The sequence below is a fragment of the Molothrus ater genome, chromosome 3 (genome assembly GCF_012460135.2).
Source record: "Molothrus ater isolate BHLD 08-10-18 breed brown headed cowbird chromosome 3, BPBGC_Mater_1.1, whole genome shotgun sequence".
NCBI classification, from domain to species: domain Eukaryota; kingdom Metazoa; phylum Chordata; class Aves; order Passeriformes; family Icteridae; genus Molothrus; species Molothrus ater.
Window position 1 is genome coordinate 4,688,671 of NC_050480.2, and position 26,136 is coordinate 4,714,806.

The 26,136-nt window shown below is 51.2% G+C and overlaps 2 protein-coding genes across 2 annotated transcripts; one reads left to right on the top strand and one right to left on the bottom strand.

Annotated features, from left to right (window-relative positions):
- Positions 1-245: 245 nt before the first annotated feature.
- On the bottom strand, positions 246-1,401 carry MTLN (mitoregulin). Its single transcript, XM_036380669.2, has one exon. It carries the CDS (start codon positions 1,082-1,084, stop codon positions 908-910), a length of 177 nt encoding a protein of 58 aa, XP_036236562.1. The 5' UTR covers positions 1,085-1,401; the 3' UTR covers positions 246-907.
- BUB1 (BUB1 mitotic checkpoint serine/threonine kinase) lies at positions 984-25,341 on the top strand. Its single transcript, XM_054514372.1, is given in 43 exon segments — positions 984-1,223; positions 1,336-1,418; positions 2,000-2,114; positions 3,191-3,319; positions 3,526-3,642; positions 4,394-4,512; positions 4,644-4,745; positions 5,353-5,479; positions 6,359-6,560; positions 7,292-7,436; positions 8,499-8,684; positions 8,946-9,010; positions 9,275-9,362; positions 9,561-9,630; positions 10,169-10,388; positions 10,496-10,586; positions 11,234-11,347; positions 13,430-13,489; positions 13,578-13,722; positions 13,950-14,146; positions 14,657-14,697; positions 14,963-15,057; positions 15,373-15,419; positions 15,521-15,711; positions 15,918-16,066; positions 16,858-16,993; positions 16,996-17,185; positions 17,804-17,856; positions 18,348-18,488; positions 19,261-19,353; positions 19,679-19,769; positions 20,148-20,223; positions 20,728-20,908; positions 21,394-21,414; positions 21,417-21,471; positions 21,867-22,090; positions 22,464-22,604; positions 23,141-23,256; positions 23,876-24,037; positions 24,163-24,320; positions 24,411-24,588; positions 24,757-24,863; positions 25,043-25,341. Coding segments are annotated over 43 exon segments (5,238 nt in total). The 5' UTR covers positions 984-1,202; the 3' UTR covers positions 25,239-25,341.
- The last annotated feature ends 795 nt before the right edge of the window (positions 25,342-26,136 follow it).

The window sequence follows — 26,136 nt, forward strand, 5'->3', positions numbered from 1 at the left end:
TTCTCCTGACATTCTCTAGCAAAGGGAAGAAGGAATTTGCTACAGCTACCTTCACAATTCCTTATCCAAAGTGCCAGGAGGAATTGTTACTCCTTTATTTCACTTGTTCATTCACCCAGCCAAAGCATGAGCTCTTTCACCACTTAATTGTCCCCATGCACACCCATAATGGGACTTGTTACATGTGCCCATAAGGCACGTTTTCACATTTATTCCAGAAATAAACACCTAGGAGCACCATGCGATGAGTTTTGCTAGTTTATTGTGTTGGCAGCGCTTCCTGGCAAGGGCAGAGCAGCAGGCTTAGAGCTGGACAAGTGCAGACAACCCTTTTGTGGAATATGGAAATCCGAGAATCATGGAATCGCTGAGCTTAGAAAAGACCTCCGAGATCACCGAGTGCAACCCGTGACCGATCCCCACCTTGTCACCCATCCCCGAGCACCGAGTGACACGTCCAGTTGTTCCTTGGGCACCTCCACGGACGGGGACTCCAAATCGCCCCGAGCAGTCCATTCCAAGCGTGGCATCGCTGCTTGCATATCCTCAGCTCTTAGGTTAGTCTGACACAGTTTGGGATCTTGCTTTGCGAAGGGAGGAAGACAAGTCCTGCTATTCCATGGATGCTCTCCTCTCTGGCAGCACTGCTGTTCCACGGATGCTGTCCTTCCCCAGAAGCCCTGATATTCCACGGGTGCTGTCCTTCCCGCTATTCCACGGATGCTGTCCAGCCGGCAGCCCCGCTATGCCAGGGATGCTGTCCTTCCCCAGCAGCGCTTCCCCCGTTCCCAGCGGCTCAGGCAGCGCCCACCGGTGCTCCGGAGGAGCCGAATCCGCCGGAGGAGCCGAATCCGCCGGAGGAGCCGCCCGGAGTCCGCAGCCAGGAGCAGCCAGGCCATGCCGGCGCTCAGGCCGCTTCCAGCTTCTCCTGAGCGGCGGCGAGGCGGCGCTGGAGGTATCGCTGCCGCCAGCGCAGGAAGCGGCGGCGCGCCCGACCCGCCTGCCAGCCCACCGCCACCCCGGCGGCGAAGGCAGCCAGCAGCGCCCAGCGCACCACCCGCGGCCGCAGCGCCTCCAGCACCATCCCGGGCCCGCTCCCGCTCCCCCGAGCCCGGCACCGCCTCCCGCTTCCGCCGCCGCGGGGGCGGGACCGGCCCCGTTAAAGGCGGCGGGGCCGGGGAGGCGCCGCGTCTGCCCGCGCCATGGCCGAGGCGGCAGCGCAGGTAGCGCCTCTCCCCGAGGCACTCTGGCACCCTTCTCCCTCTTCTCCTTCCCCTCAATAACTCCGCGGAGTTCCCCCGAAGCTCCTCACACGCTGTCCTGTGTTTCCTCCAGGATCTGCTGCTGGCAGCGGCGTTCGTGTCCGATGCGCAGTACAACAGGAATATTCCTTTCAAGACATCTCCGGAGGCCGTCAGGTAAAGAGGGATGCGCCCCCCGCCCCGACCACACCTGCGGAGAGCCCGCGGCACCCGTGGGCAAACAGCAACAGCCGGGAAAAGTCGGGGGTGCTAAGAGGGGTGGATGGGTGGGGTGCTAAAAACTGTAGTTAAGCTGAAATGCTTAAAACGGAGCTCAGCGCATCTGTATGTTGAGGATGGGAATTGACATTAAAAAGTTGTTGTTTGCTGGAGGGGAGAAAATAAAACTAACATAAAGTCTTCCAAGCCTCTGGGGCAATGAAGAGTGTGGGAGGCTTGCTCAGCTCTCAGCTGTGTGGAAGGTGCTGGAGTGGCTGAACCAAGTTAAATATTTTTTGTTTGCTATAATATTTTTTGTTTATTATAATAAATATTCTATTTATTTAACCCTGCTCTGAAAGACAGTATCATATCCATCAGCTCTGAGGCTGATTTGGAAACACATTGTTAAATTCCTTGCAGGCAAAAATGCTTGTTTGGGGCAGCAAGTGCTGTTCTTCCAGGACGCGTTTGGTGATGCCCTGGGGATGATGTGCCTTGTAGCCTTTATTTATGGTGCCTGTGCCTTCTTCCTCCAGGCTCTATCACCTCTATAACCACTGGATGATGCGAACAGCCACCTACTTCTTCATCTTCCTAAACCTGTCCCTTGCCCTGTTTGAGGAACCTGCTGTGTATCCGCTCCCCTTCCTGGTGAGTTTGTGGTGTAGGAGCAGCAAATGCAGCTGCTGGAGCCAGCAAGGGCCTCTTGCTTCAAAGTGGTTGTCAGAGGTGCCAAGAGACAGTGGATGGAGATGTTTTTGTGGTATCTTTGATCCTCTGCTCTGGTGAGACCTCTCCTGGAGTCCTGCATCCAGCTCTAGGTCCCCAGCACAGGAAGGACATGGAAAGTTGGAGTGAGTCCAGAGGAGGTCACCAAGTTGATCAGAGGGGTAGAACAGCTCTGCTGTGAGGAAAAGCTGAGAGAATTGGGGTTGTTGAGCCTGGAGACGCTTCAGAGTGACCTAATTGGCTCTTCCAGTACTAGAAATGGCCAACAAGAAAGATAGAGAAAGACTATTTCCAAGGGCCTGGAGTGCCAGGACACGGGGGAATGGCTTCCCGCTGCAAGAGGGCAGGATTAGATGGGAGACTGGAAAGAAATTGCCCCCTGTGAGGGTGGTGAGGCCCTGGCACAGGTTTGCCAGAGAAGCTGTGGCTGCCCCATCCCTGGAAGTGTTCCAGATCAGGTTGGACAGGGCTTGGAGCAACCTGGGATAGTGGAAGGTGTCCCTGCCCATGGCAGGGGATGGAATGGGATCATCTTTATGGTACCCTTCAACCCAATGATTCTGTGACTTTATAATTCTGCGATCTGTTTGAAATAGGGACAAAAAAGGCACAGGAGCTGGCCCAGGGACTGTAGGAGCCATTGTGGCCACCAGCAACGGCCCATGTGACTGTGGTCAAAGTCATATTGCTGTTCTCCATCTCAGAGGCCAATTCCAGCCTTCTTTGAGACTCAAGTCCAGTCCTCGTGCATGAAAGCAGAAGCCAAGTGTTACGTTAGGCCAGACTTTTCTGCAGCCTTTATTTGTCCTGCACCAGTGTGATTGTGAAAGATGTACTCCTTGAGTCCTAAGCAAACACAGACTTGCTGCCTTTAACCTGCCTGTGGCAGGGAATTCTGCAAAAGGAAGCCTGAAAATATCGCTCTGCCTGTTTTTTATTGTGCAAAAAGGAATATTGCTGCTCCTGGTTGTGATGGCTGAGCCCTGCTCTCTCTGCAGGCCACGTCAGTGCTGGAGGTGTTGTGCCTCCTGGTGTTCCTCGGCCGCCTGACACACTTTGCCAAAGTCACCCTGCACAACGTGTTCTGGAAGGACACCAAGAACATCTGCATCATGGTGGCAATCCTGGTGAGTTGGGCCCAGGGGAGGTGGGGTTTTTTTTTTCCCCTCATGCTGCTTTCCTGGGATCCCAGACCTGGCATATACGATCCATGGCCAAGCCAACCAGCTGTCACAAACCTGTCATGTGTGCACCTCTCCTCTATCAATGAACACTTCCCTGTCTAGACACAGTCCAGCATTAATTCTGGGAGCTTTCCTTCTTTCTCCCACAGCTATCCCTGACAGACCTGGCCATATATGGGGTCCTCAGGCTGTATGATGTGAGGAGCATCCGATGGTCAAGGATTGTGAGGCCCATCTTCCTCATCAACTTTGCAGAGAGCCGCCAGGTAAAGAAAAGGTCTGGTGAGATGTCCAGGGTCCTGTTTTTTCAGACAGCCTGCTGCTTTCCACAATCCAGGGGATTTAGCAGAAAGGTTTTATGAGCCCTGGTACAGGTGAGCTCTGCCAGGGCCCAGGGCTCTCCTGGATGTGCTGCTGGGGAGGAGAAACCCTCAGGCAGAATTTAGGATCCTGTGAGAGAAGGTTTGTTTCAGAAGTGGCTTGAAGCAATAATTTGAGGTGGGCAAAAGGGTGGATTCACTCAGTACCACAGGAAAAACCCCTGTGTTTCTCCTTCAGTCAGGGACCAGGTTACTGATTGCTGGAAGTCTCCTGGGTAAACAAGTGCTGTAGTCTGGGTTTGGACTCTGATTCCTCTCAGCATGGAGAGATCTTTGTCCTGCTGCCCAAGACTGGTCTGGTCCTGACTTACAGATGAATAAACTGTGATGTGGAGGCCTGGGGGAGGGAGCAGCTCAACATTTGGGCTCAGAGCCTGTGTTTTGTGGCCTGGAGTGATGGATTTCTGTCCCTGACTGGTTCCCTGCAGCAAGAACATCTCAGCAGTGCCCTGGGCCCTCTGTCCCTTGGCTCCTGAGCTCACTGTGATGTGTAGCTGGGGTCTTTCCTCCTTGTTCTTCAGGGGGATCCTAGAGGGAAGGGCCTGGGTCTCTTGCACCCCATTGCAGGGGTTTGATCCCCGTGGGATGGGGGAAAAGGGGTGCCACGTTGCCTCTGAACATTCCCTTGTCCCGGCAGATCCGGAGGGCGTTCCGCAGCATCCGCAACACGCTGCCGGAGATCACCTACGTCTTCCTGCTCTTCATGTTCAGCCTCCTCATGTTCTCCCTCATGGCCTTGAAGCTGTTTGGAGAGAGGTGTGGGTAGTTCCTTTGCTCCTGGGATACTCTGGGCACACTCCAAGCAATTCCTAGGGAATGCAAGCACCGCTCCTGTTGCGGGACATGTGATCCCAGTGCTTAACTCCAGGCTCTCCTCTTCCTCCCAGGAATCTCCAGACAGCAGAAGGCCTCCCCTACTTCAGAAACTACCTGGAGATTGTGTTTGACCTCTATGTGCTGGTGACCACAGCAAACAGCCCGGATGTCATGTATGGATGTCATGTGTAGATGATCAGATCTCTCTCTCACAGGGCTCTCTGTGCAGCCTGTAATTTGCACAGCAGGGTTAAAATTCTGTGGGTGTTGGGCTTTTCATCCCTATCTCTTCTGGGTTCCCATTGTAGTTTGTGCTGGGAAGGTGCTGTCAGGAGTAGGGCAGGGAGGAAGGGCTCAGTCATCCATGTGCTGCAACTGCAATGGTACAGTGACCCTAGGAATTTAAACTGAAATAAAATGAAATGCTGCTCATCCTAGAGCAAGTGGAAAAGCAGATGTGAGTGCAGCAATGCTCTGAGGCCAAAAAATAGCATCTGGCTGAGGCATTGCCTCATGTCTGCTCTTAAATTTGGCTGCACTGACAGAGATTTCATCTCTGTGCTGTCTTCTGCACCCCTTCAGTCAGGGCCTGACAAACCAGGATGAAAACCCAGCAGAAGAAAAGGGTTCTCTAAGTGAACTAATGCAGCTCTTAGCTTTTATCTGATGAGTTTGATCTGGCAGTCCACAACAGCACTTGGAAATCCACATGGTAGTCTGTTTTCTCGTGGGCTCACTTTTGTCAATCTGGAAAGCAGCAATCCCTCTCCCCTTCTCTAGGATGCCAGCGTTTGACTTCAGCTCCTGGTACGCCCTATTCTTCATCGCCTTCGTCATCGTCAACACTTACATCTTCATGTCTCTCTTCCTGGCTGTGGTCTACAACAACTACAAAAAACACCTGAAGGTAATGCCTGGAAGGGCTTGTGACCTTCCTGCTGTTCTCTGTCAGGAACCTCTGTCTTTGCCTTGGAAAGCTTTGAGAAGGGGAAAGAGTTTCTTGCCTTTTTGGTGTTCTGCAGACAACAAGCACAGACCCACTTCTCATAGCATGGGGTTGTTGGGAGTTCTGCTGTTGGCGTTGAATGAAATATTCTATGGTGTTCCCCACTGATAAGAAGCACATTCTGCATTATCTTGGAGGCTTAGTCCTAGCTCAGGAATGCTGTCTCCATGCAGGGAACTGTTTTTGCACAGCATTTTTGCGTGTGCTCTGAGAGCAAGTGAATTGGAAATGGGAGGTCTACAAAAAATCAGAATTTTTGTAGGTGCAGTTTGGGACTTGTGATCAAAGGAGGTGAGCTGGGAATTCCTGGGTGCTCCCATGAGGGGGTTGGATCTTTCTCAGGAAGCAGAGTGCTGGATGTCCCTCTGCTCACAGTCATGTGCAGAAGAGGATCCCCAGCCCTGTTCTCAGCAGGATTCACTTGTGGATGGGAAGCATGTGTGGACACATCCTCTTTGCTTCTGTGGCCATGCAGGTCCCGTGATCTTTGTCACCTCCTTCCTGTCTGACACTACCCTTTGTCTTTCCTTCCGGTTTCTCAGTGCTGTCCCAGCATCCAGCAATCTGCTGATCCTTCCAAAGCTCGGTGTGGAGAACCCACAGCCGCCTGTTAAACACCAATTCTCACCCCCCCAACACACACACTAACTGTGCTGTGCTCTGTGTCCAGTGCCATTCCCCTGGGTCTCTTCTTGCACCTCTGTGCTGTGAAAATGAGTTTATTTGTTAAAGAAGGGGGGAGGGCACCTGGAGCCGCCTGACTCCCAGCGCTCTCTCCAGAACGAGATCCGTAAACTCGCCTACATGAAGCGCCGCAAGATGATCGAGGCCTTCAACCTGCTGAAGGAAGAGGAGGGAGAGCAGTTCGTGGTTCGGGAGGCCCGCTGGAAGCAGCTGGTCAAGCTGGTGGCTCCTGACACCAGCAATTCCCACCGGGAGCTGCTGCTCCGCATCTCGGATGACGAGCAGAAAGGGTTCGTAGGTGAGCAGTGGGGACTGGGGAGGAGCCAGGGACCCTGATCCTTCCGGGGGTTTGGCATTGGGAGTTTTGGTCTGTAATGGCCCCAGAGGGACTCAGAATCACAGTCATTGAGGTTGGAAAAGACCTCCAAGGTAGAGTCCAACCTGTGCCTGTTCCCCTCTTTGTCACCCAGCCCAGAGCACTGAGTGCTATTTCCAGTCTTTCCTTGAGCACCTCCAGGAATGGGGTCTCTGGGCCCCTCTTCCTGTTTCTCTCCAGATTCCTGGAGTCCCAAAAAGTTGTTCTTGCTGCCTGTGCTATAGCCCATGTCCCACACACTGTGAGTGGCCCTCTGTGGCCATTTGACATCAGGCCAAGCTCTCCATGGCATGTGGGCCCTCCCGTTCTCAGCAGAGGCAGTGGAAAGCCTCCCTTGTTATCAGATGCAATGTGGCTCCCCACTCAGTCCTCTGGAGTGGGAATATCCAGAGAGATGGGTCACTCTCCTTGTTCTGAATCTTTCTGTGGTGGTTGTTGGCCCGTGGCTCGAGCCAATTCCCCAGGAATGGGGCGGAGAAGCTGCTTGAATTCCAAGTTCAGCCCGTTGTGGTGGACACCACTCTGGGATTGGCTTTGCTAGGAGCAGAGACCGAGGAGCCCAGACGGCTGCCGCTCCCGTGGGCTCGGATGTGCCTTTGGCAGGCACTGTTTGTTTGCCATGAGATCAGGCTGACACTGACACTCTGCTGCAGACAAGAAGTCCTTCGTGCAGCTGGCAGACCTGCTCAACATCCAGGTGGTGACGCTGAAGATCCGCAGGCACCCCCTGGCGCGCTGGGCGCCGGCGCTGTACGGATCCACGCCCAGCCGGCTCCTGCGCGGCCTCGTCAGGCACAGGTGAGCCCTGGCACGGCACAGGTGAGCTCTGCCAGGGCCCAGGGCTCTCCTGGCCGTGCTGCTGGGGAGGAGAAACCCTCAGGGCTCGGCTGCTGCTGGCCTGCCTTGCTCAGTGTGGAGGAACCAGCTGCGGCTGTGGGTGAGGCCCCGCTGCCTGAGCTGGGTTTTGCTGACATCAGGCTGTGCTTTGTGTCCTGCCATGCACTCAGATCTGCTCCTGGCTCAGCAGTCTCTGCTGCAGAGCTGTGTCCTGCTGCCTCATCAGCTCTGGGAGTTCTCTAGAGCTCTCTTTCACCTCTGAGCCTTCCCAGGATCCCAAAATAGCTGAGGTTGCAAGGAACATCTAGGGATGGGCTAGTGGAACCCCCCTGCTCCAAGCAAGGTCAGCCACAGGAGGGTACTCAGGGCTGTCGTAGCTGGGTCTAGAGTATCCCCAAAGGATGGAGGCTCCATAACCTCTCTGCAACCCCTTCCAGTGCTTGATCACCCCTGGCTAAAAAAAAACCAAACCCGAGCAACTTCTTTGTTTAAGTGGAAGTTCCTGAATTTCAACTTCTGCCCCTTTCCTCTTGTGCTTCCACTGGATATCACTGAGAAGAGTCTGGCTCCATCTTCCCTGCACCTTCCCATCAGGTATTTATGCACAGGAGCTGCTCCTGACCCTTCTCCCTCTCAGGCTGGACCACCCCAGCTCTCCCAACACATCACATTGCACTGTCCTGTCATTCTGTCAGTTCTGTGACCTTTGCTGCACCAGCTCTGTGTGTGTTCAGGCCTCTCCAGTACCGGGGAGCCCAGCTCACCCTGGTTCCTCCCCCAGCACCTCCAAGTGTGGCCTCACCAGTACTCAGTAGGTGGGGAAAAATAATTTCCCTGGACCTGTTAACTAAATTCTGTGTTGCACTTCAAGAGCAAAACTCAACTCTTCAGTGACTCCCAAACTCTCAGGTTTGAGGAGAGCTGATGGGTAAAGGATTTTTGAGAGAGGAGGCAAAGAGCTTCTGAAATAACTGACTTGGACCTTTCTGGGAGCTGCAGACTGATCTCTCTTGGTTCTTGCAGGGCTTTTGTTTGGACCTACGATGCCATCATCCTGATAAATGCTGTGTTCATTGCTCTGGATGAGGAAAGCCCCTACATTTCCTATGCAGAGTGGGTGTTCCTTGCTCTGTACATCATCGAGATCCTCCTGAAGGTCTACACTTATGAACCCAGGGAGTTCTTTGGCAAAACCCAGTTCTGGAACTGGTGAGTGGGCTGGAGGTTTGTGTGGAGTGTGGTGAGTGCTGTGCTCAGCTCCTCGAGGACTGAAAGGCTCCGAACTCCTGTGCCAGGGCGTGTTTAAGGTGAATCAGAGGATGTTGTGACAAAGCTCTCCTGTGTGCCCATAGCCTGAGCTGGCCCAGGGCTGCCTGGCCCTGATGTGAGGAGCAGGGGTCACTCCTTGTTTAAACCCCACTCCTGTCCCTGTCCCCCAAACTCTAACAGCAGTGCCTTCCCTCGTGCCAGGTTTGATACTCTGATCATCTTTGCTGCCCTGACTGCAACGATTCTCAATGCCACCCTCAAGTCCAGTAAGTGCAGCTTGAGCAGCCTGCATGCCTTGGGAATCCTGGTGTCCTCCCCAGCCTTCTGGCTTGAGAGGCTTTGTGACCAGACAAGGAATTTCTGGAGGGTTTCTAAGAACTAACCCAGTCTTCCTCTTTTTTTCTCTTTTTTTTTTTTAGCTCCCTGTTATAGTGTTTAACAAGGACACAATTGTAACAAATGAAAGAATTTTATCTAAACACCTCCCTGCTTTATTTTCACAATAAAAACATCTTTGTTCTTTTTTTCAGCCATGAAGTACAACAGCCAGCAGATCCTGGACATCGTGTTCATCCTGAGAGTCCTCAGGCTGATCCGGATCGTTGACAGCATTCAGAGGTGAGGAGGGGAAGTGGGATGGGAGCTGGTTTTTGGGCAGGGGTTGGTGCTCTGTGTGCCCACACTGACCAGGGCCACCCCACAGAGCTTCCCAAGGCCTTGTCCCAGCCTGCCTGGGAGGAGCCCAGTGGCTGCAGGAGCCTCTCTGGGCACATGGGTGGCCAGGGTGTGACAATAACCAGCGTGGGCTCTCTGCAGGTTCCAGGTGATCATGAACACCCTGATAAACATCGTCCCGACCATGCTGACCTTTGGTGGGCTCACTCTGGTAAGAAATCCTGGTGTGTTGGCTCAAAGCACTCCAGTTTCAAAGAGTGTGTCATAAATCTCACGCTCATGCTGTTTCCAAGGGGATAAATGCAATTCCCTGGATGGCAGGCCCTTGGAACTGTAAGTATCCGTTTGAGTCGTGGCCATTGTGCGAGCAAAGGGCTGCATTCCTGCTTTTTCCTGGATCAGGACATCCTCCTTGGATCCATGGGATGTTCTGGCAGCCTGGGCTTTGCATCATAAGGAATCAAATCATGGTTTGGGCAAGAGGTTGAATGAGAAACCTGGATTTCAAATGATTTCCTAAAATGAGCTTCTGTTGTGATTTGGGAATGTTTCCCATCCATGTATTTGTAGTTCTTTGCTAATTATTCCTGCTTGGTGATTGCTGTTGGGTGGCTTGGGGCTCTTGGAGTCTGTGCTGCCTTCCAGCCCCTTGCTGTGCCTGTGGAAACTGGAAAACTTGCTGGGGTGCTGAGCTTGCCCTGGGGCTTGCAGCTTGCTGGAGAAGCAGGTGATGGGGTTTCTCTTCCCAGGTTGTGTATTGTGTGTTTGCTATCATTGGCATGGAGCTATTCCACGGGAAAATCCAGTACTTCCCAGCCAACTCAAATGCTCCTCACGCCCTGGAGTGTGGGAATCCGGCTCTCAAGGATTCCCTGTTTGCTCGTGGCAAGTACTGCAAGAACAACTTCAACAACTTCGCCTCGTCCTTCATTGTGCTCATGGAGCTCACTGTGGTGAACCAGTGGCACGATATCCTTTGTGGGGCACATTCCCAGCTGGATCCTTGGGACATTTGCTGGGTTTCTGGTTCCCCCCTCAGCTCCTCCTTTCCTCTTTTCCCTTAACTCCCACTCCACTCTTTGCCAATGGATTTGCCAACGTGACAGCTCAGCCTGCCAAGCTCTACTTCATCGCCTTCCACATCGTGATGGTGATAATCATTGTCAAGTACGTTTTTTGGGGTGATTTCCTCTGCTTTAGGGGAAAAGGGGATGTGCCCCTGTCAGGGCACTGCTGGTGCGTGCTGGGGTCACCCACTGGAGACAGGTGGGATGGGTTTAGAGGGATGTGCTGCATTCTTGTCCCCACTGTGTGGTGGTGTTCACAGGGGTCCCAGGATGAGGGAAGAGATGAGAATGTTGACTCCATGTTTCAGAAGGCTGATTTATTATTTTATGATATATATTATATTAAACAAAAATGATACATTAAAACTACACTAAATAATAGAAGAAAGGATTTCATCAGAAGGCTTGAAAGGAAAGGAATAGAATGATAAGAAAAGCTTGTGACTCTTAGAGAGTCTGAGTCAGCAGACTCTGATTGGCCATTAATTAGAAACAACCAATGTGGACCTATCAAAGATGCACCTGTTACATTCCACAGCAGCAGATAACCATTGGTTTTCTTTTCCTCTGAGGCTTCTCAGCTTCTTAGGAGAAAAATCCTGGCAAAGGGATTTTTTTCAGAAAATATCATGGTGACACCACAGGGAGCTGCTCTGACCCGGAGGGGATGGAGCAGTGGAGAATGAGCCTGGGCATGCTGAGACAGGGAGGAAATGCTGTCTCAGTTCTGCTCGTTGTTTCTTTCAGTATCTTCGTGTCGTTCATCCTGGAAGCTTTCTTTGTGGAGTACTCCCTGGAGAAGAGTGAAGTGGAAACTGCCATCGAGCAGAAAATCCAGGAGCTGGGAATGGGAGTTCAAGAGTAAGGTCCCAAATGTACCCAAGCTGGATGTGGCCAGTTTGGCACCAGTGATGAGGGAAAACCACCCTCTTTGTCGAGGTGTGAGCTGACATTCCCCTTCCTTGTCACAAAGTTCTGGCTCATCTTCCTGAAAAATGGAGATTCCTCTTCTGTGTCTTGAAGTTCTGGCTCCTCTGCTGGCTTAGGTGCCAGTCGAAGGCCACTGGTGTTGGCTTTGCTGCCTCCCCTGGCTCTTCCAGCTGGGAATTCCAGCCTAGAGGACAGGAAAGATGCTGGAAAATAACCCCATGGTGGTGCTTGTCCTGCCCCACTGAGAACCCATCACTGCCAGGCTCCCAGGGTGGGATGTGACCCCTTCCCAGGGTAATTCCTGGCCCTTGCTGTGCAGGGATGAGCTCCAGCATGAACAGCTCCTTGACAACATGGAGAGTGCAGAGCACGAGCTCGAGGGGGAAGGTGGAGCCAAGCCACAGAGCCAAGGGCTGGTGTTCAAAATTGCCTCCAAACGTAAGTGTGACCCTCCAGGGTGTCCAGGCCCAGGGCTCCCAGCTGTTCCTGGGAAAGCTCCCAATCCCTGCTGCTCCCTTGGGGCTACAAAAGCAGCTGAACCCCACCTGGAAGCTTTGGGACAGCTGTGGACATGTGATGTTTGTTGTTTGTTTTTACTTCTGTAGCATTTTCTCCTCTCCCACCTCAGCCCTTCTGTGTTCCTTGTCCTCAGTAGCCTCCCTCTGGAGACACTGCCCTGCTGGCTGAGGTCCTGCTGTGCCAAGACACCCATTTTCCTTTCTCCTTCCTCTGTGGGCTTTGCATTCCTGCTGCCTTGGATCCTTTCTTCTGGCTCGGTGACTATTTCCCTCCTTCTCCTGGCTTTCCTGCTGTACCTCAGCTTTCCGTTGTGTAGGAATAGAAGGGCTTAAAATCCCAAATAATAAGTGCAAGAAGGGCTTGGAGTACTTAAAGTAGCTGGGATGGAACAGCAGGGAGTGTAATTTGGGGGATTTTCTTGGCTGTTTTAAGGTATCCAGAGGAGCACATCTGGTGCTCACAGGGCATTTTTTTTTGTCCACCCAGGATACAGGACAGTGGATGCTCTGCTCCAGCGCATGTTCGAGGCAGAGATACCCCTGGAGGACGAAGGCCCTTCCTTTGAGGAGATCCTGAACTTGTCCCCCACCTCGGCTGTTCCCAGGAGCCCGAGTTCCGAGAGTGCAGCCTGAGGGGGGGATCAGGGAATGGAGCTCATTCCCGGCTGTCCAGGTGCTCCCTGGCTGCTCCCACGCGTGGGGCCCAGGTGACACGGTGGGAACAAACAGCTCTGTCCTGTACAGGAGCTTTATCTCATGTAAAGTCTCATATAAACCTCTGGAATGTGGGCAGGAGTCGGAGTCTCCGGCCGTGCCTGGGCTGGGACGGTGCCTCGGGCAGTATGTTATGGAATAACTACTTCTTGTAACTGGAATTGTATCGCAGCACTTTTATATGCAGCTCTGGAGCGGTGTACGCTGAATGAAGCAGCTCTTTAGCACAATAAATTCAGCAGTTTGGAAAAACGATGGAATATCTCCGAGTTTAATGAGGGGAGAGGGTTGCGGCTGCTTCAGGATAATGTGCGGGGCTTGGAGGTGGGAAACGAGTGGGCGCTGCTCCTCGCTCCCAGGGCTGGCCCAGCCTTTCCCTTTTCCCAATTCCTCCTTTTTTTCCCCTCATTTTTTCCCTTATTTCCCTTGGGCCTGGCCCCAGGGCGCCGTCCAGCGTCCGCGGCGGGAACTGCACCCGCGGAGGGCGGTGTTTCCTGCGTGATTGATGGGGCAACGACCAATGGGGATGCAGTGCGGGCCGAGGGCTGGCCAATGGGGAGGCGGTGCGGGGCCGCGCGCGGCCAGTTTGAATCGGCGGGAGCCGTTGGGCATGGACGAGCCCGGGCGGTGAGCGGGGAACGGGATAGCGGGATGGATAACGGGATAGCGGGATGGAAAACGGGATGGGGAACGGCATCGGGGGCTGCTTCGGCCCCCGGAGCTGTGCGGGTGCGCTTCCCACCCTCCCTGATCCCGGCCTGACCCGGCCTTTTCCCTGCAGGAATTACGAGGCTCAGATCCGGAGCTACCGAGGGCCCGACCCTCTGGAGCCGTGGGACAGGTGAGCGTTGGGCCTGGCTGGGGTGCTCCATCCCCGGTTCGGGATCTGCCCCTCCCCGGGCCCGGAGCTGACCGCGGGCTGGTTGCAGGTACCTGCAGTGGGCAGAGGGATGTCTCCCTGTCCAAGAGAAGCAGAGCCGCTGGCCGGGGCTCCTGGAGCAGCTGGTGGAGCTGTTCGTGAGCGACAAGCGGTACCAGCAGGACCCGCGGTTCGTCAGATACTGCGTCAAACTGGTGGGTCCGGCTGCGGTTCTCCGGGAATTAAATTATCCTAATTCACCCACCCCGCGGTTCTGGCACTGCAGAGAGCTTTGGGAGGAGCGGGAGGCCTCGGGAATTCTGATTCTCTGCAGGGCGGGGGGATCAGAAAAAAGCAAGAGCGTGTTTTTTAAGCTGGGAGATTTGCCTTAACTTCTCTGATACTTCCCTTTTATGATGACTGAGAAATTCTTGTTGTGCAGGCAGAGTTCATCTCTTCCCCGGGCCAGTACTTTGAGTACCTGCACGGGCAGGGAATCGGAGCCAGGAGCTCGGATTTCTACCTGGCCTGGGCTCGGCTGCTGCTCAAGGAGGGCAACGTGCAGGGAGCAGCAGCCGTGCTCCAAAAAGGGCTCCTGAACCAGGCACAGCCCCGGGAGAACCTGCAGCAGCTCCACTGGTAACTCTGGGGCCTCTTCTGCTCATTCACTCAGTGCTCATAATGACTCATAATTAACCGTGGGTAGCATATGATTTTTTAAAATTATTTTTAATTTTTTTTTTTTCAGTATTCTTATTTTTGGTGAAGGGAGGTTTAAACTTAATAATGTTTCTTGGATGTTGAATATTCATTGGGTGTTCTGGGATGTGTATTAAAAAAAAAAGCATCCCAGAGTGAAGCAGATCCTTGGAGTTAAGCATTTAATTCTAGGAAGGTAAATGCAAAAAAACCAAAAGTAAAATGTAATGTAAAACATAAAACAAATGCCCAATTCTGTTCTCCTGCTGTCTCTTGAAGGCTTTTTTAGTTTTGCAGCTGTGGAGATGTCCATACTCAGTAAAAATCCTGCTTTTCAATGTTGCATTTCATGGCATGATTGTACAAGGAAGTCTAAGATTGCTGGGAGATGGGAAGGGTGAGGGACAGGTGATTTCATGGTAATAACTGAGGGTTTTTTTTGCACTTTAGCTCCCTGCAGAGTTATGATCCTCGGAATCCTCCTTTGCAAGGTGAGGATGAAGAGTCCTGTTTGATCTGTAGCTCCTCTAAATGAATTTTTTACTTCAGTGAGTGAGTTTTGTCACTGAAAAAAACCCAAATTCCCCATAGAAATCACTTTATTGTCCCTCTTTATGTGAAAAATTCTTAAGGGCAATGTATTCAAAACAAGTTATTAATTTTCCAGTGCTTCAAGTTAATCAAAATTCACAAAGGATCAAACAATTTTTACTCATTAATGAGTAGAAAATACTTACATTATATTTTCTGTCCCAGATACTGCTGTTCTAAAACCACTTCAGCCTTCCCATGCTGCAAATCAAATGGCTCCTCCAAAAGGTGTCTCAAGTCCTAATCCCTGCAAAACTCAGGTAAATCAGGTAAAAATGAATTATCTGGGAAAGGTGTTTCATGTAGAGTTTGGGCTGGTGAGCTTGGCTGAACAGGGCAGACTGACTGTGTCTGGTGCATCTCAAAACTGACATGGAGATGATACTGCTGCTGTGGTGCTTGCAGCAGGAAAGCATCTCCATAGGAATGTCTCATCTGGGAAGCACTGGGGCACACCCAGTGGCCTGACACATTCCCAGAATCACAGGAATAATATTAGCAGTGGATTCTGTGCCAGCTGTGCTGCTTGAACTTAATTTAATTTCATTTTTTCGTGTTTTATTTCCCTGCTTTAGGGTCTGGATGCTGCTGGTTCTCAACCCTGTGCTGCTGGAAAAGAAGTGTAAGTGGCTGCGTGGCCCTTTCAAAGCCCCCTGTGAGAAAACAAGCTCTCTGCTGGGATAAATCCCCTAATCCTGGCCCTTTTCTCCCTCTCCCTGCCAGGAACTACATCACCTACATCTCCAAGTCCGAGGTTGCTCCGAAGCCGCCGTCGGGCGCCGCTGGGTGGGAGCAGGTCCCCATGTACGACAAGAACCTGCTCCTGTGCCAGGGCTCCGAGCTCTCCTTCGAGGAGCTCAGGGCCAAGAGATACTTCAGGAAACATGAGCTCCTCAAGAGGCAGCAGGCACTGGGTATTCCTCCTTTTTCCAGCTCTCCAAATGGCTCTTTCCTGGTCAAGCTCATGGCTTTTGGGCTTCTCTTGTCAGTGCCACATTCGTGGTGTCCCTCCTGAGGCAGCCCAGGGGGAGCCATCAGCACCACACATGTTCATTTAATCTCATTGTTTGTGGTCATGCAGACCACACATATTAATTTAGTCTCGCTGTTCAATCCCTAGAGGAGGAGCAGAAGGACTCCATGAGGAAAAAGGAGTCGGCAGTCCTGGAGCTCCAAGCGCTGCAGCAGAAGCTGGACCAGCTCACCCAGCTCTCCAGGAGCCTGGAGGAAACAAGGCTGGAGCCAGCAGCTGAGCCAAGCCAGAGGGTGGTGAGTGGTTCTGGGATGGACAGGAAGGCTCTGCCTGGGCTTATCCCACAAAATCCAGCCATGCTGTAGGAACCAGGGTTGGTTTTTCCCTGGTGTGAGACTGCAGCTGGGCTCTGCTGCTCCATGCAGAGCAAGAGCAAGATGTGACCTTGAGCTGCCCAATCTTGCTGGATGGGATAAACCCCCCTCAGGGGGCTTAGAGGGTGTTACAAAGCTGAGCCACAGCTTTAACCAGCTCTAGGAGGTGCCTGCAGGCTTTTTCCAGAGCCCAAAAATGAGCTGAATTCTTCCTGGGAATGCATCCTTCAAACTGGGACGGGCTCAGCTCATCCAGCGCATGTCACTGATCCAGACAGACACCAGGCTCTGGCTCTGGGCTTCCTTCAGAGCTTATTGCAAAAAGGAAAGAGGAGAGGGGGGGGAAAAAAAAGGAGCAAAAATATGTTTGATATGTTTTCCTAAGAGAGCGCTGTGGAATAGGATCTTTCTCCAGTCTGGAGGCTGAGGCTGCAATACCAGCGTGGAAACCTGGCACAACTTGCAGCACCCAGATTTTAAAGGTTTCACCCTGAACTGCGGCTTTGCTTCTCCACGGTTTAGTTTGAGATGCAGCTAGAAGTTCTCTTGGGGTCTGGGCATGTGGAACTAACAGGAAAAATGGGAATGGCTATATTTGGAGGGGGAACTTAAAGGTTCTGTTACATTCTGGTCACACGGAGCTGGTAGAGAAAATGGGAATGGCTGCATCTGGGGGGAATTTGGGTGTCACAGAACACTTCTCATCCCTCAAGGTGCCCCCACCTGTGAGGCCCAGCACATCTGACGTCCCAGGGAGCTGGGTGGCACCTGCTGCAGGGCTGGATGTGCCAAAGGGCCCAGCTCTGGTGCCTGAGCAGCCCCAAATCCAGGCACCACCAGCCACCGCTCCACCCTGCAGCCAGCCAAGCCCCTTGGAAACCACATCCCAGCTACCTCCCCCTGGGAAGCACCAGAGGAGAAGGACCCAGCTGGAGCTCGGGCAGAGCTTGGGGAGCTCCAGAAGAGTTTGCTGCACCCTTCCTTCAGTGCTGCTGCCGCTCAGGAATGGGCTGGTGCTGACCCTCGGAGCACGGCAGAACTGTGAGTGTGAACAGGCTCCTCCTCTCAGCTGTGAGAATTAGCTAAAAATGAGCCTTTCTTCCCCTTCTGGAAAAAAATACCTGACCTGAAGCCACTGTTTATTAAACTTAATCAAACTTGGTCCTCCTGGCCATGTTTAATTCCTTTTACCCTGTGGTTTAATTGCAATAAGAAGAAATTTGGTGTGTCATGCCTGGAATAAAACCCTGGATGTGCTTTGCTCCTGCAGATCACACTCCAAGGTCTCCAGAGAAAGATTAAAAGTGCTGGTATTTCTCTCCTGCACTTCTGCTGTGGGACTTGGCCACAAAATGGGGGGGCAGAGGGAGAAACCCAGGCTGGCAAAGCAAGGGTGGCTCAGTGGACTTGGCCAAGGTGGGAACAGATTGTTTGCTCATGTTGTGGAATTCCTTAGAGGCAAATTGTGTCCTAGGAGAGCTTTTAATGCATTTTAACCTTTTTAAGGGACTCTGCTGCCTCCCAGGTTATTGGTAGCTGTAGGAGAAACTTTCCAGGGTGATCTTTATTAAAGGACCTCTCACTTCATTGAAACAGAGATTAAAATGGGGTTTAAATAGCTTTTATTCCAAGGTAATGTTGTGACCCTTTCTTCTGAAGGTCCCCTAACAAAGGATGCACTGGATTAACTCCTGCTGTGGATGTGAAGGAAGGTAAGGAACCTTTGGAGGGAGACTGATGCCATTGGTGTGGCTGTTCCCAGCTGGGAACCATTAACTGCAACCCTGGCAAAGCTTCTTGACTTCCCAGCCTCCATCCCTGCGTGTCTGTGCAGGGTGTCTCTATCCTATCCCTTCCATGGAACATGGATCCAGTCCCTGCTCCCATGTTCTGAGCAGTTCCTTTTGGAGCGTGGTTGGGAATCGCTGTTTGTCCTGCTTCACTTTCTGTGCCAGGATAGAGCATTCCTGGGAATTGCAGATGGATTCCTTGGAAGCCACCCAGCTGTCCCAGGTCCCTCTTGCCCTCCAGGGCAGCCTCCCTTGGGACTCTGCCACGCAAATCTCTGAACAAGCCAAAATCTCTCCCCAAATTCTGCGTCGCTGCTGCTCCTTTTGTTTACTTCCCTCACTAATATTTTGCTGGAATGTTCATAAACAATCCCAGGCTCCTTCAGGAATGATCTTGCCCTTGTGTTTTCCAGCTTCCAGAGTCGGGAATTCCTCCTTTGCCTATGGAAATGCTTCCCAGGCCACCCCCAACACCTCGCTGGGAGGAGCAATGGGGATGACAACGCCCTTCAAGGTGCAGCCCTCACCCACGGTCCACACGAAGGAAGCCTTGGGTAAGGCCTGGAATGAAGTTTTCCTTCCCCTGGAGTCCCTGGGATCTTCCCTGGAAATGTTAGTGGAGCCTTTTCTAGCCAAGGGAGCTGCTCAGGGATGGGCATGTGCGCCATCCAAAGAGGAAAATCACATGACATCATTAATTGCCTGTTGGGATTATCTGGGTGACCCAAAACTTCTGACCAGAAATTGATGTTTTAACAACATCCCACAATTCCCATCAATTCCTGGATAAATCACTGCCAGGCTTCTTTGGGAGTGTGTCGTCTGAGCTGCTTTTCAGGGAATCTTGTTTGGGATGTGAGGACCTAAACCACACTAATTTGGAAGCTCACAGTCAGCTCTGCTTGATGCTGAGCTGAATAAAAATGAAAAAAAAAATAAACCCAAAAAGCCTTTGGCATTCATTAGTCCTACAAATATCTAAGTTTTCCAAAAATCTGAGAAATTAAAGGAGAATTTGCTCTCTTAGGAAACTTGGGATCTCTCCTTGGATAGGGAATAAAAAGGGCCATGACCAAGTGTGTGTTGGCCAAATTGGCCCTTCCTGTGTCTGATTGGTTGTCTGAGGTGTTTAAATGCAAGAGGGAGGAACAACTGGTTATTGACTGCTGATAAATTATAAGAATATTATTAATTGACATTTAAGGCTGTTGGAGTCAAGTGGCATTTGATTTGGCTGCTACACAATGGAAGAACCTCTGAAATTTTCTTTTTATGGAAGTGTTATTCCTTTATTATTTATTCCTTTATTATTTCCTTCTTTCTTAGGTGTTCTCATGGATATGTTCCAAACACCCTTCTTGCCTGAGCCATCTCCCCTGGAAGACAGTGAGGAACAATTTGAAGCCTTTTGCAGGAAAAGTGGTGTGTGCTCTTTATTTTCCCAGTCCCATGGAATTCCATCCTTTATTTCCCATTGACACCTCCCTCCAGCCCTTGCTGTAAGAGTTGAGCCAGCCTGAAACCCAAGGGCTTTACAAGAGTGAACAGAGAGAGATTTCACATCTGGGCTTGGGCTGGAAAAATCGTCTTTCCAAGAGTTTGTAGGAAAGGTGATTGGAGTGGGAATTCTGCAGGTGCAGCTGGATGGAGCCCTGAGCACCACGTGCCTGGAGAGGGGGGAGAAGGTGGCTGTGTAAATAATCTTTGTTGGGTGAAGATAACAGGGGTTATCTTTTGTTTTCAGAGCCTGGTGGATGTTTGAAAACAAGCATTGCTGTCCCTGCCACTCCCGCCTTTGCCATCTTTGAGGATGAGGAGGAGAAGGAGAATGGAGGGTAAGGAGGGGAAAAAGGAGCAGCTGAGCTCAGCTCCTTAAAAATCATGGAAAAAATGGATCCCATTCCATGGGACTTTGCTGTGGCTGTGCCAGGATACAACTGGTGGAGTGGCAGGAGAAAAGCAGGAGTTGCTGCTCTGGGATTGCACAACTTCCCTGTTTGGACAGTGCTTGGGAGTGCTTGGACAGTGCTTCCATTCCCTGCAGAATTTGGATGGAACTCTGAGCTGCTGCAGCTTCTCCAGGTTGCTGCAAATGGGGCTCTTAAAATAAAATTAAAAATTCAAGTTAAAACAAACCAACCTTTGTTGTGACCCCTGTGCCTGGGAAAGCTCCTGGGGAAAAGCTGTTCTAAACTTTTTGGGTCATTTTTCAGGATCCCACAGCACAAGAACAAAGCAGGAGAGCCCAGAGCTTTTGGAGAACATCCCTTGACTGACTGTGCAGCAGAAGTGAGTGAGGATCCTGCAGGGATTAGCCTTGGAAGTGGGTTATGCACTTAGGAGGGTTACCAGAGTGGGTGGATTCACCTCTGCTCTATCCCAATCCCATAATATTCCTAGGAATGATGCCTGCTGAAGGCTGGATACTTCTTCCCATTTCTTGAGTGTTTTTGATTGTTGATTGACATAAAATTGATGGAAAACTCCACCTCTCAAATGTGTGGGCTTGGCATCAGTTTGGGGGAGGAAGAGACATTTCATCTTCCAGCAGCCACCTTGCAGCTTCCATAGCCAAGGAGATGGATAGAACTTGGATGGAAGAGATCCCTTCCCATGGGATTGACTTTTCCAGGCTCCCACAGCAATTTCTGGTGGTCTAGCATTTTTGCTGTGGCTTTGACTATTACCAGCATTCAGACCTAGTGTAAAACTATGGAAACGTGGGATTTTGTTTATATTTTCAGGGTAATTTTGATGGTTTCATTTTAAATCTTGGTTGTTTTTCCTCCCTAGGAAGAAACAGGGACCACGGAATTCCTGCGGGATGATTACACAGTGTGGAATGGCCCCTGCAGCAACAAGGCCCTGGCTCCCAGTCCAGACAACACCAGGGATTTCGCCCGAGCTGCCCAGCTCATGTCCACACCCTTTAATTACCTGGCAGCTCCTTCCCAGCCCCCTTTGCAGGACAGAGGTAAAATAAGGAATGTCTTGTGTGGAAAACATGGAATTTGGTGCCTTGTGACTCCATTTCTGCCCCAGTCCAAATCCCACCAGGTGCTGCCACTCCTGAGGCCACATTCCCTGTGGAACAGCAGCTCATAAGCTCTCCAAGGATCTTTAATTGGGATAAGATGAGGTGGTGAGGGACAAGAGAGGCTTTGTGTGTCCAGCTGCTGCTGCTGCTGTGAACAATTCCAAAGGGTTGGGAATACCCAGACATTGGCTGAATCCCATCTAGGAGCACCTTTATGCTGCTCTGCCCCTTTTTAAGTCTTGGAATCTGCTCCCTGGAGAAATCCAGATGTTATTTTAACTTGGATATTTGAAATGAGGCTTTGTTGAGTTCTGGTTTTTATGGCAGCAGCTTTCAGAGCTGCTGGGTGAGAATACTCCAAATGTTCCTGGTTTTGGGGACATAAACATTGATTTGCTCTTGTTCTTGCTCCCTTTGTTCAGCCTGTAAGGAAAATTTGCCCCAGATGATTTGGAATTCTCTGGAGAACTGCACAGGCAGCAAAAGGCCAAGAAGTTAAGGTATGCTGCTCCAATGTAAGTGTCCCAAGGTTTTCCACTGCATCAGCCTGGCTCTGCCCAGCACTCTCGGGGTAAATGGACCTGGGTTTGGTGACCATGCCCCCAAAATCCTTCCAAGATTTAAGTTCTGTCCCATGGAAATTAAAAATTAATTGGCCAAAAATCCACTGTTTTCTTCCCTTGGTGAACTTGAGAATTATTAGGGATGGGTAAAGTGACTGGACCAAATCTAATTTTCCTTTAAAAATTCCATTTTATTCACCTCCATGTTGGCCATGGTGACATTTGACACATTTTTGCTCCCTAAAGGTGCCAAACCTCCAAGGCAGAAGGTTAATAATATAATACTATTATAACATTATTAATGATTAATGGTGTTCTGTTTAAATCCATAGCCCTGTTCTCGAACATGTCCCAGAACAGAGAGGGCTTTGTGGGAACATCCCGAAACAAGGGACTGGAATCCAGGGAATTGCTGCAGCTGCTTCCCAACCACTGCATGAGCAGACAGCTCAAAGCAGAACTGGACATTCCTCCTGCCTTGGGGTGGATAGACCTTCCCAGGAGATGCTCTGTGGAGCTGGGCAGGACAGGACAGCGTGGAATGGGAGACCCGCAGGTACACGGCATTCCCTTCTTCTCCTCCCTGCATTCCAAGGGCTGTGCTCTTTGCACTGGAGGGAGCAGTTCCATGATTCCTGTGAGGAATCCCTGCTCACCTGTGAGGGATGTGAGGAGGGATGAGTGTGGGTTGGACCTGGATTGCACATTGCCATGGATACTCCAGAGTGCACTTTGGGAAACTCTGGATTTCTGGGCAGGTGCAGAAGATGGAGTGTCAAAATCAAGGAATACTTCACATATCCTTATCCCTCCTGGGGGTTTTGATTTATTATTTTCTTTAAATCAGTGATGCTCTCTCAAGCCCAAACTTGTGTTACCTCCTTGGAATGACACCCAGAGCTTAAACTCTTCCCTTTTTTTCCATGAAGTCCTTGTTGAGAACCCTTGGGACAAGGAATTGATTGGCAAATTCTTGTCGGAGCTCCCGGCGCCGCTCCACACCTATGCCAACTACTTTGAGTGGAAATCTCCCCTTCCATTCATCAAAGTGAAGGCTGAACTCTCACTGGGTAAGAGCTCCTTCAAACTCATCACTGCCAAGCATTTCTTGAAGCTTTTTCCAGGATAACCTCGTGTGTATCTCCAGATTATCTCAGCCTCAGGTTGGGAATTAGGCCTGGGGTTGCTTTGTTTGCCTTTTGTAGCATGAGCCTTTTGGATGAGGCATTTTTCCCAGTTCTCCCTGTAAACTGGGCCACAGCTCTCCAGCTTTGTGTGGAACAGCAGCGGGCCCATGTCAACAAAAGCTGTAGGACAGGGATTGCAACATCCCTGTGGGACTTAAACATTGGTGTTTACTTTTCAGGGCATGCCCTTTGGAATTTGACTGCTTCCAGGGGGTCAGGCAAAAATAGAAGCACTGGGGTCGAGTGTGTGGCACGTCCAGCACTCCTGCTCTCTCCTGTTCCTAGCAGGAAGAGATTTGTAGGGAAAGACTTGATCTAGGATTAAACCATTCATATGGGCTGGTGCTTTTCTCTTTTTTTTTCTCCTGTTTTTCCTCTGTGGAGTTGGCAAGCAGGATCTAATGTTAATCTTTTTAAAGGTCCCAGCTCATTCCATGTGGACTGCTTGGTTGGAGAAGGAGCTTTTGCCCAAGTCTATCAAGCTTCCATCCTGGATGCCAGTAACCCTCAGAATAATCAGAAAGTGATATTCAAGGTCAGTGGTGTTGGGCCACAGCAGCTCTCCTGCAATAATTCTGGAGTCTGACCCTCCCCCTGGGTGGATTCACACACATCCTTGGCCTTTCCATGTCAGATCTGCCTCGGGACCTTTTTGTGGATCTCCTCTCCAACATTTAGTCCTTTAGGAAAAACTAAAGCCCCTCTTTAACCCCTGAAGTGAAACTTTTTCAGGACAGAAAGGTGATTTATGCTTTCTTTGGAGCATCAGGGATTCACAAAGGAGTGTGTGGAATCGTGGCATGGGATTGAAGCCTAGATTTGAGAGGATTAATCATGAGGAGTTTATCAGCTGAGGTTAATTATTGTGAGGGTGGGGAGGCCCTGGCACAGGCTGCCCAGAGAAGCTGCGGCTGCCCCTGGATCCCTGGAAGTGTGCAAGGCCAGGCTGGACAGGGCTTGGAGCACCCTGGGATAGTGGAAAGTGTCCTGTGGCAGAGTATGGAAGATGGGACTGGATCATCTTTCAACCAAACCATTCTGGGATCAGTTCAAGAGGGAAGATGCCTGATCGGCCATTGAAAGCCCAACCTGAGAGGAACCCCAGCTTTTACCACTCCCAGATTTTCCCAGGAAGATCCCCTCCTTTCTTCCAGGTCCAGAAACCTGCTAACCCCTGGGAGTTCTACATTGCAACCCAGCTGGTGGAGAGGCTGAGCCCCAGCGTGCGCCACCTTTACATCCGCTTCTATTCCGCCCATTTCTTCCCCAACGGCAGCGTCTTGGTGGGGGAGCTCCACAACTACGGAACGCTGCTCGTGAGTGCCACCAGCTTCTGTCCCAGAGCACCTCTGCCCTTGCAGAGCCCTTTCCTCCTCCTGATTTTTACCTCCTTTGGGAATGTGCTGTGCCTTAACCCATGCTGTGTGTCCCTGGCTTCCAGAATGCCGTCAACATTTACAAGAAGCTCCCGGAGAAGGTGATGCCCCAAGCCCTCGTCATCTACTTCACTGTCAAAATCCTTCACATGGTGGAGGAGTTGCACAGCTGCAAAATCATCCACGGGGACATCAAGCCGGACAATTTCATCCTGGGAGAAAGGCAAGTGTGTCCTGTTGTCACCAGATGTCACCACATGGGAGGGGCCTGGAGGCACTGAGAGGGGGGGTTTGTTTCTTGTCCTGGTTGAAGGTTCCTGGACAACAGCACGTGTGACATCGACGGGCTCTGCCACGGCCTGACCCTCATTGACCTGGGACAGAGCATCGACATGAAGCTCTTCCCTGAGGGAACAGCCTTCACTGCCAGGTGTGAAACATCTGGATTCCAGTGCGTGGAAATGCTGACAAACAAACCATGGAACTACCAGGTAAGGGACGGCCTGGAATCTCAGCAGTTACTGCACACCGAGCAGCTGGACCCTGGTACCAGAGTTGGAGCCCCTTGCAGAGCCTCTCCCCCTCCATGGGGTGCTTTCAGCTCATTTTTAGTGCTCTGGGTGTGGTTTTGACACAAAACTGGTGTGATTTTGGTTTAGACAGACTACTTTGGGATCGCAGCCACCGTGTACTGCCTGCTCTTCGGGTCCTACATGCGCCTCAAGGAGGACAACGGGGTCTGGAAGCCTGAGGGAACCTTCAGGAGGTGGGTGTCCAAAATATTCCCCAAATCTTTGCCTAGATTCCCTAGAAACCCACATTAGTACCACATTGCTCCGAGGTCAGGTTCTGTCACACCTTTCCTAACTGGGAGCAGAGTAAAAACGAGTATTTTAGCAGCTGAATTTAGCGCTTTTTTTGATGCTTTTTTGTCCCTTTTTGCAGGCTTGCCAACGCTGAGCTGTGGAAGGAGTTCTTTGAGAGCCTGCTGAACATTCCCAGCTGCCACAACCTGCCTTCCCTCAGAGCCCTGCGCCAGAAGCTCAAGGATTTATTTTGCAGGTCCTACGCTAAGGAAATCAAGTTCCTTCGGAACAGACTTGTTGTGTTGCTCATCGAGCACAAACGCTCACGGAAATAAGGGTTGACTTTGCCCAGTTTCCAAGGACTTGGGGTTTTATGGATGTGGAATATTTTTGTAATAACTTGGTTTCAAATAATAAATGGGTTTGGGGTTGACTTCAGCAATGATGGCTCGCATCTTTCTGTGCTTTTTTGGGGGGGAAAAATATGCTAAATTGAGTTGTTGATTTGGTTTGGGAGGCAATGGATGTACTTGGATTGGGCTCTTCCTGCTCTGCCTGTCCTTAGGAATTTCTAAGATGGAGGAAATGGAGGTTTGCAGGTCAGATGCAAGTTGGACAGGACTGAACCCAGCCTTGGCACCTCCAGTTCTGGCCTCCCCTCACATCATTATTCAAGCTCCGGGGAAACCCAGAAGACAAATGTCTCTTGTTTGACTGTAACAGCAGAATTTTGGGAAGAAAGTGTTCCTTTAAAAGGAATACCTGAGCAGCACAACCCCCGTGAGGGAGGAGAGGGCATTAATTTGATTTTTGCATCTCCCCACAGGAGGGAGACAACAGCCTTTCCTATTCTCCCTTCTCCTGCTTCTGTTTCAGGGGTGTTTTTCCTCTGCTTAAATTGTTCAGCTGGATAACCATGGTGAGCCTGAGCACCTGGTAGAGCTTGGATGGTTAGGAGGAGCCGAGATGTGTTCTAGGGATTGCTGTTCTCCCTCCAGCTGGGGCTCCTCTCCCTGCCCTGATGGCAGAACCTCTCAGATTCCCCTTGGAAGCAGCCTGCTTCCTGTGGCACACGGAAAAGCCTTGGGCTTTGATCCGAAGCAGCTGGTTCCTGACTCAGCTGGAGTGAGTTGCACCAGGAGGCAGATCAGCTGGAGCAACCTCAGAGCTGGTGGAAACATAAACATTGGATGCTGGGGTGGCTTTTTTTGTTCCCGTTCTCCCCTTAGTTGC

Coding starts and splice junctions, on each gene's coding strand:
- MTLN (XM_036380669.2), bottom strand. CDS start 1,084: ATGGTGCTGGAGGCGCTGCGGCCGCGGGTGGTGCGCTGGGCGCTGCTG.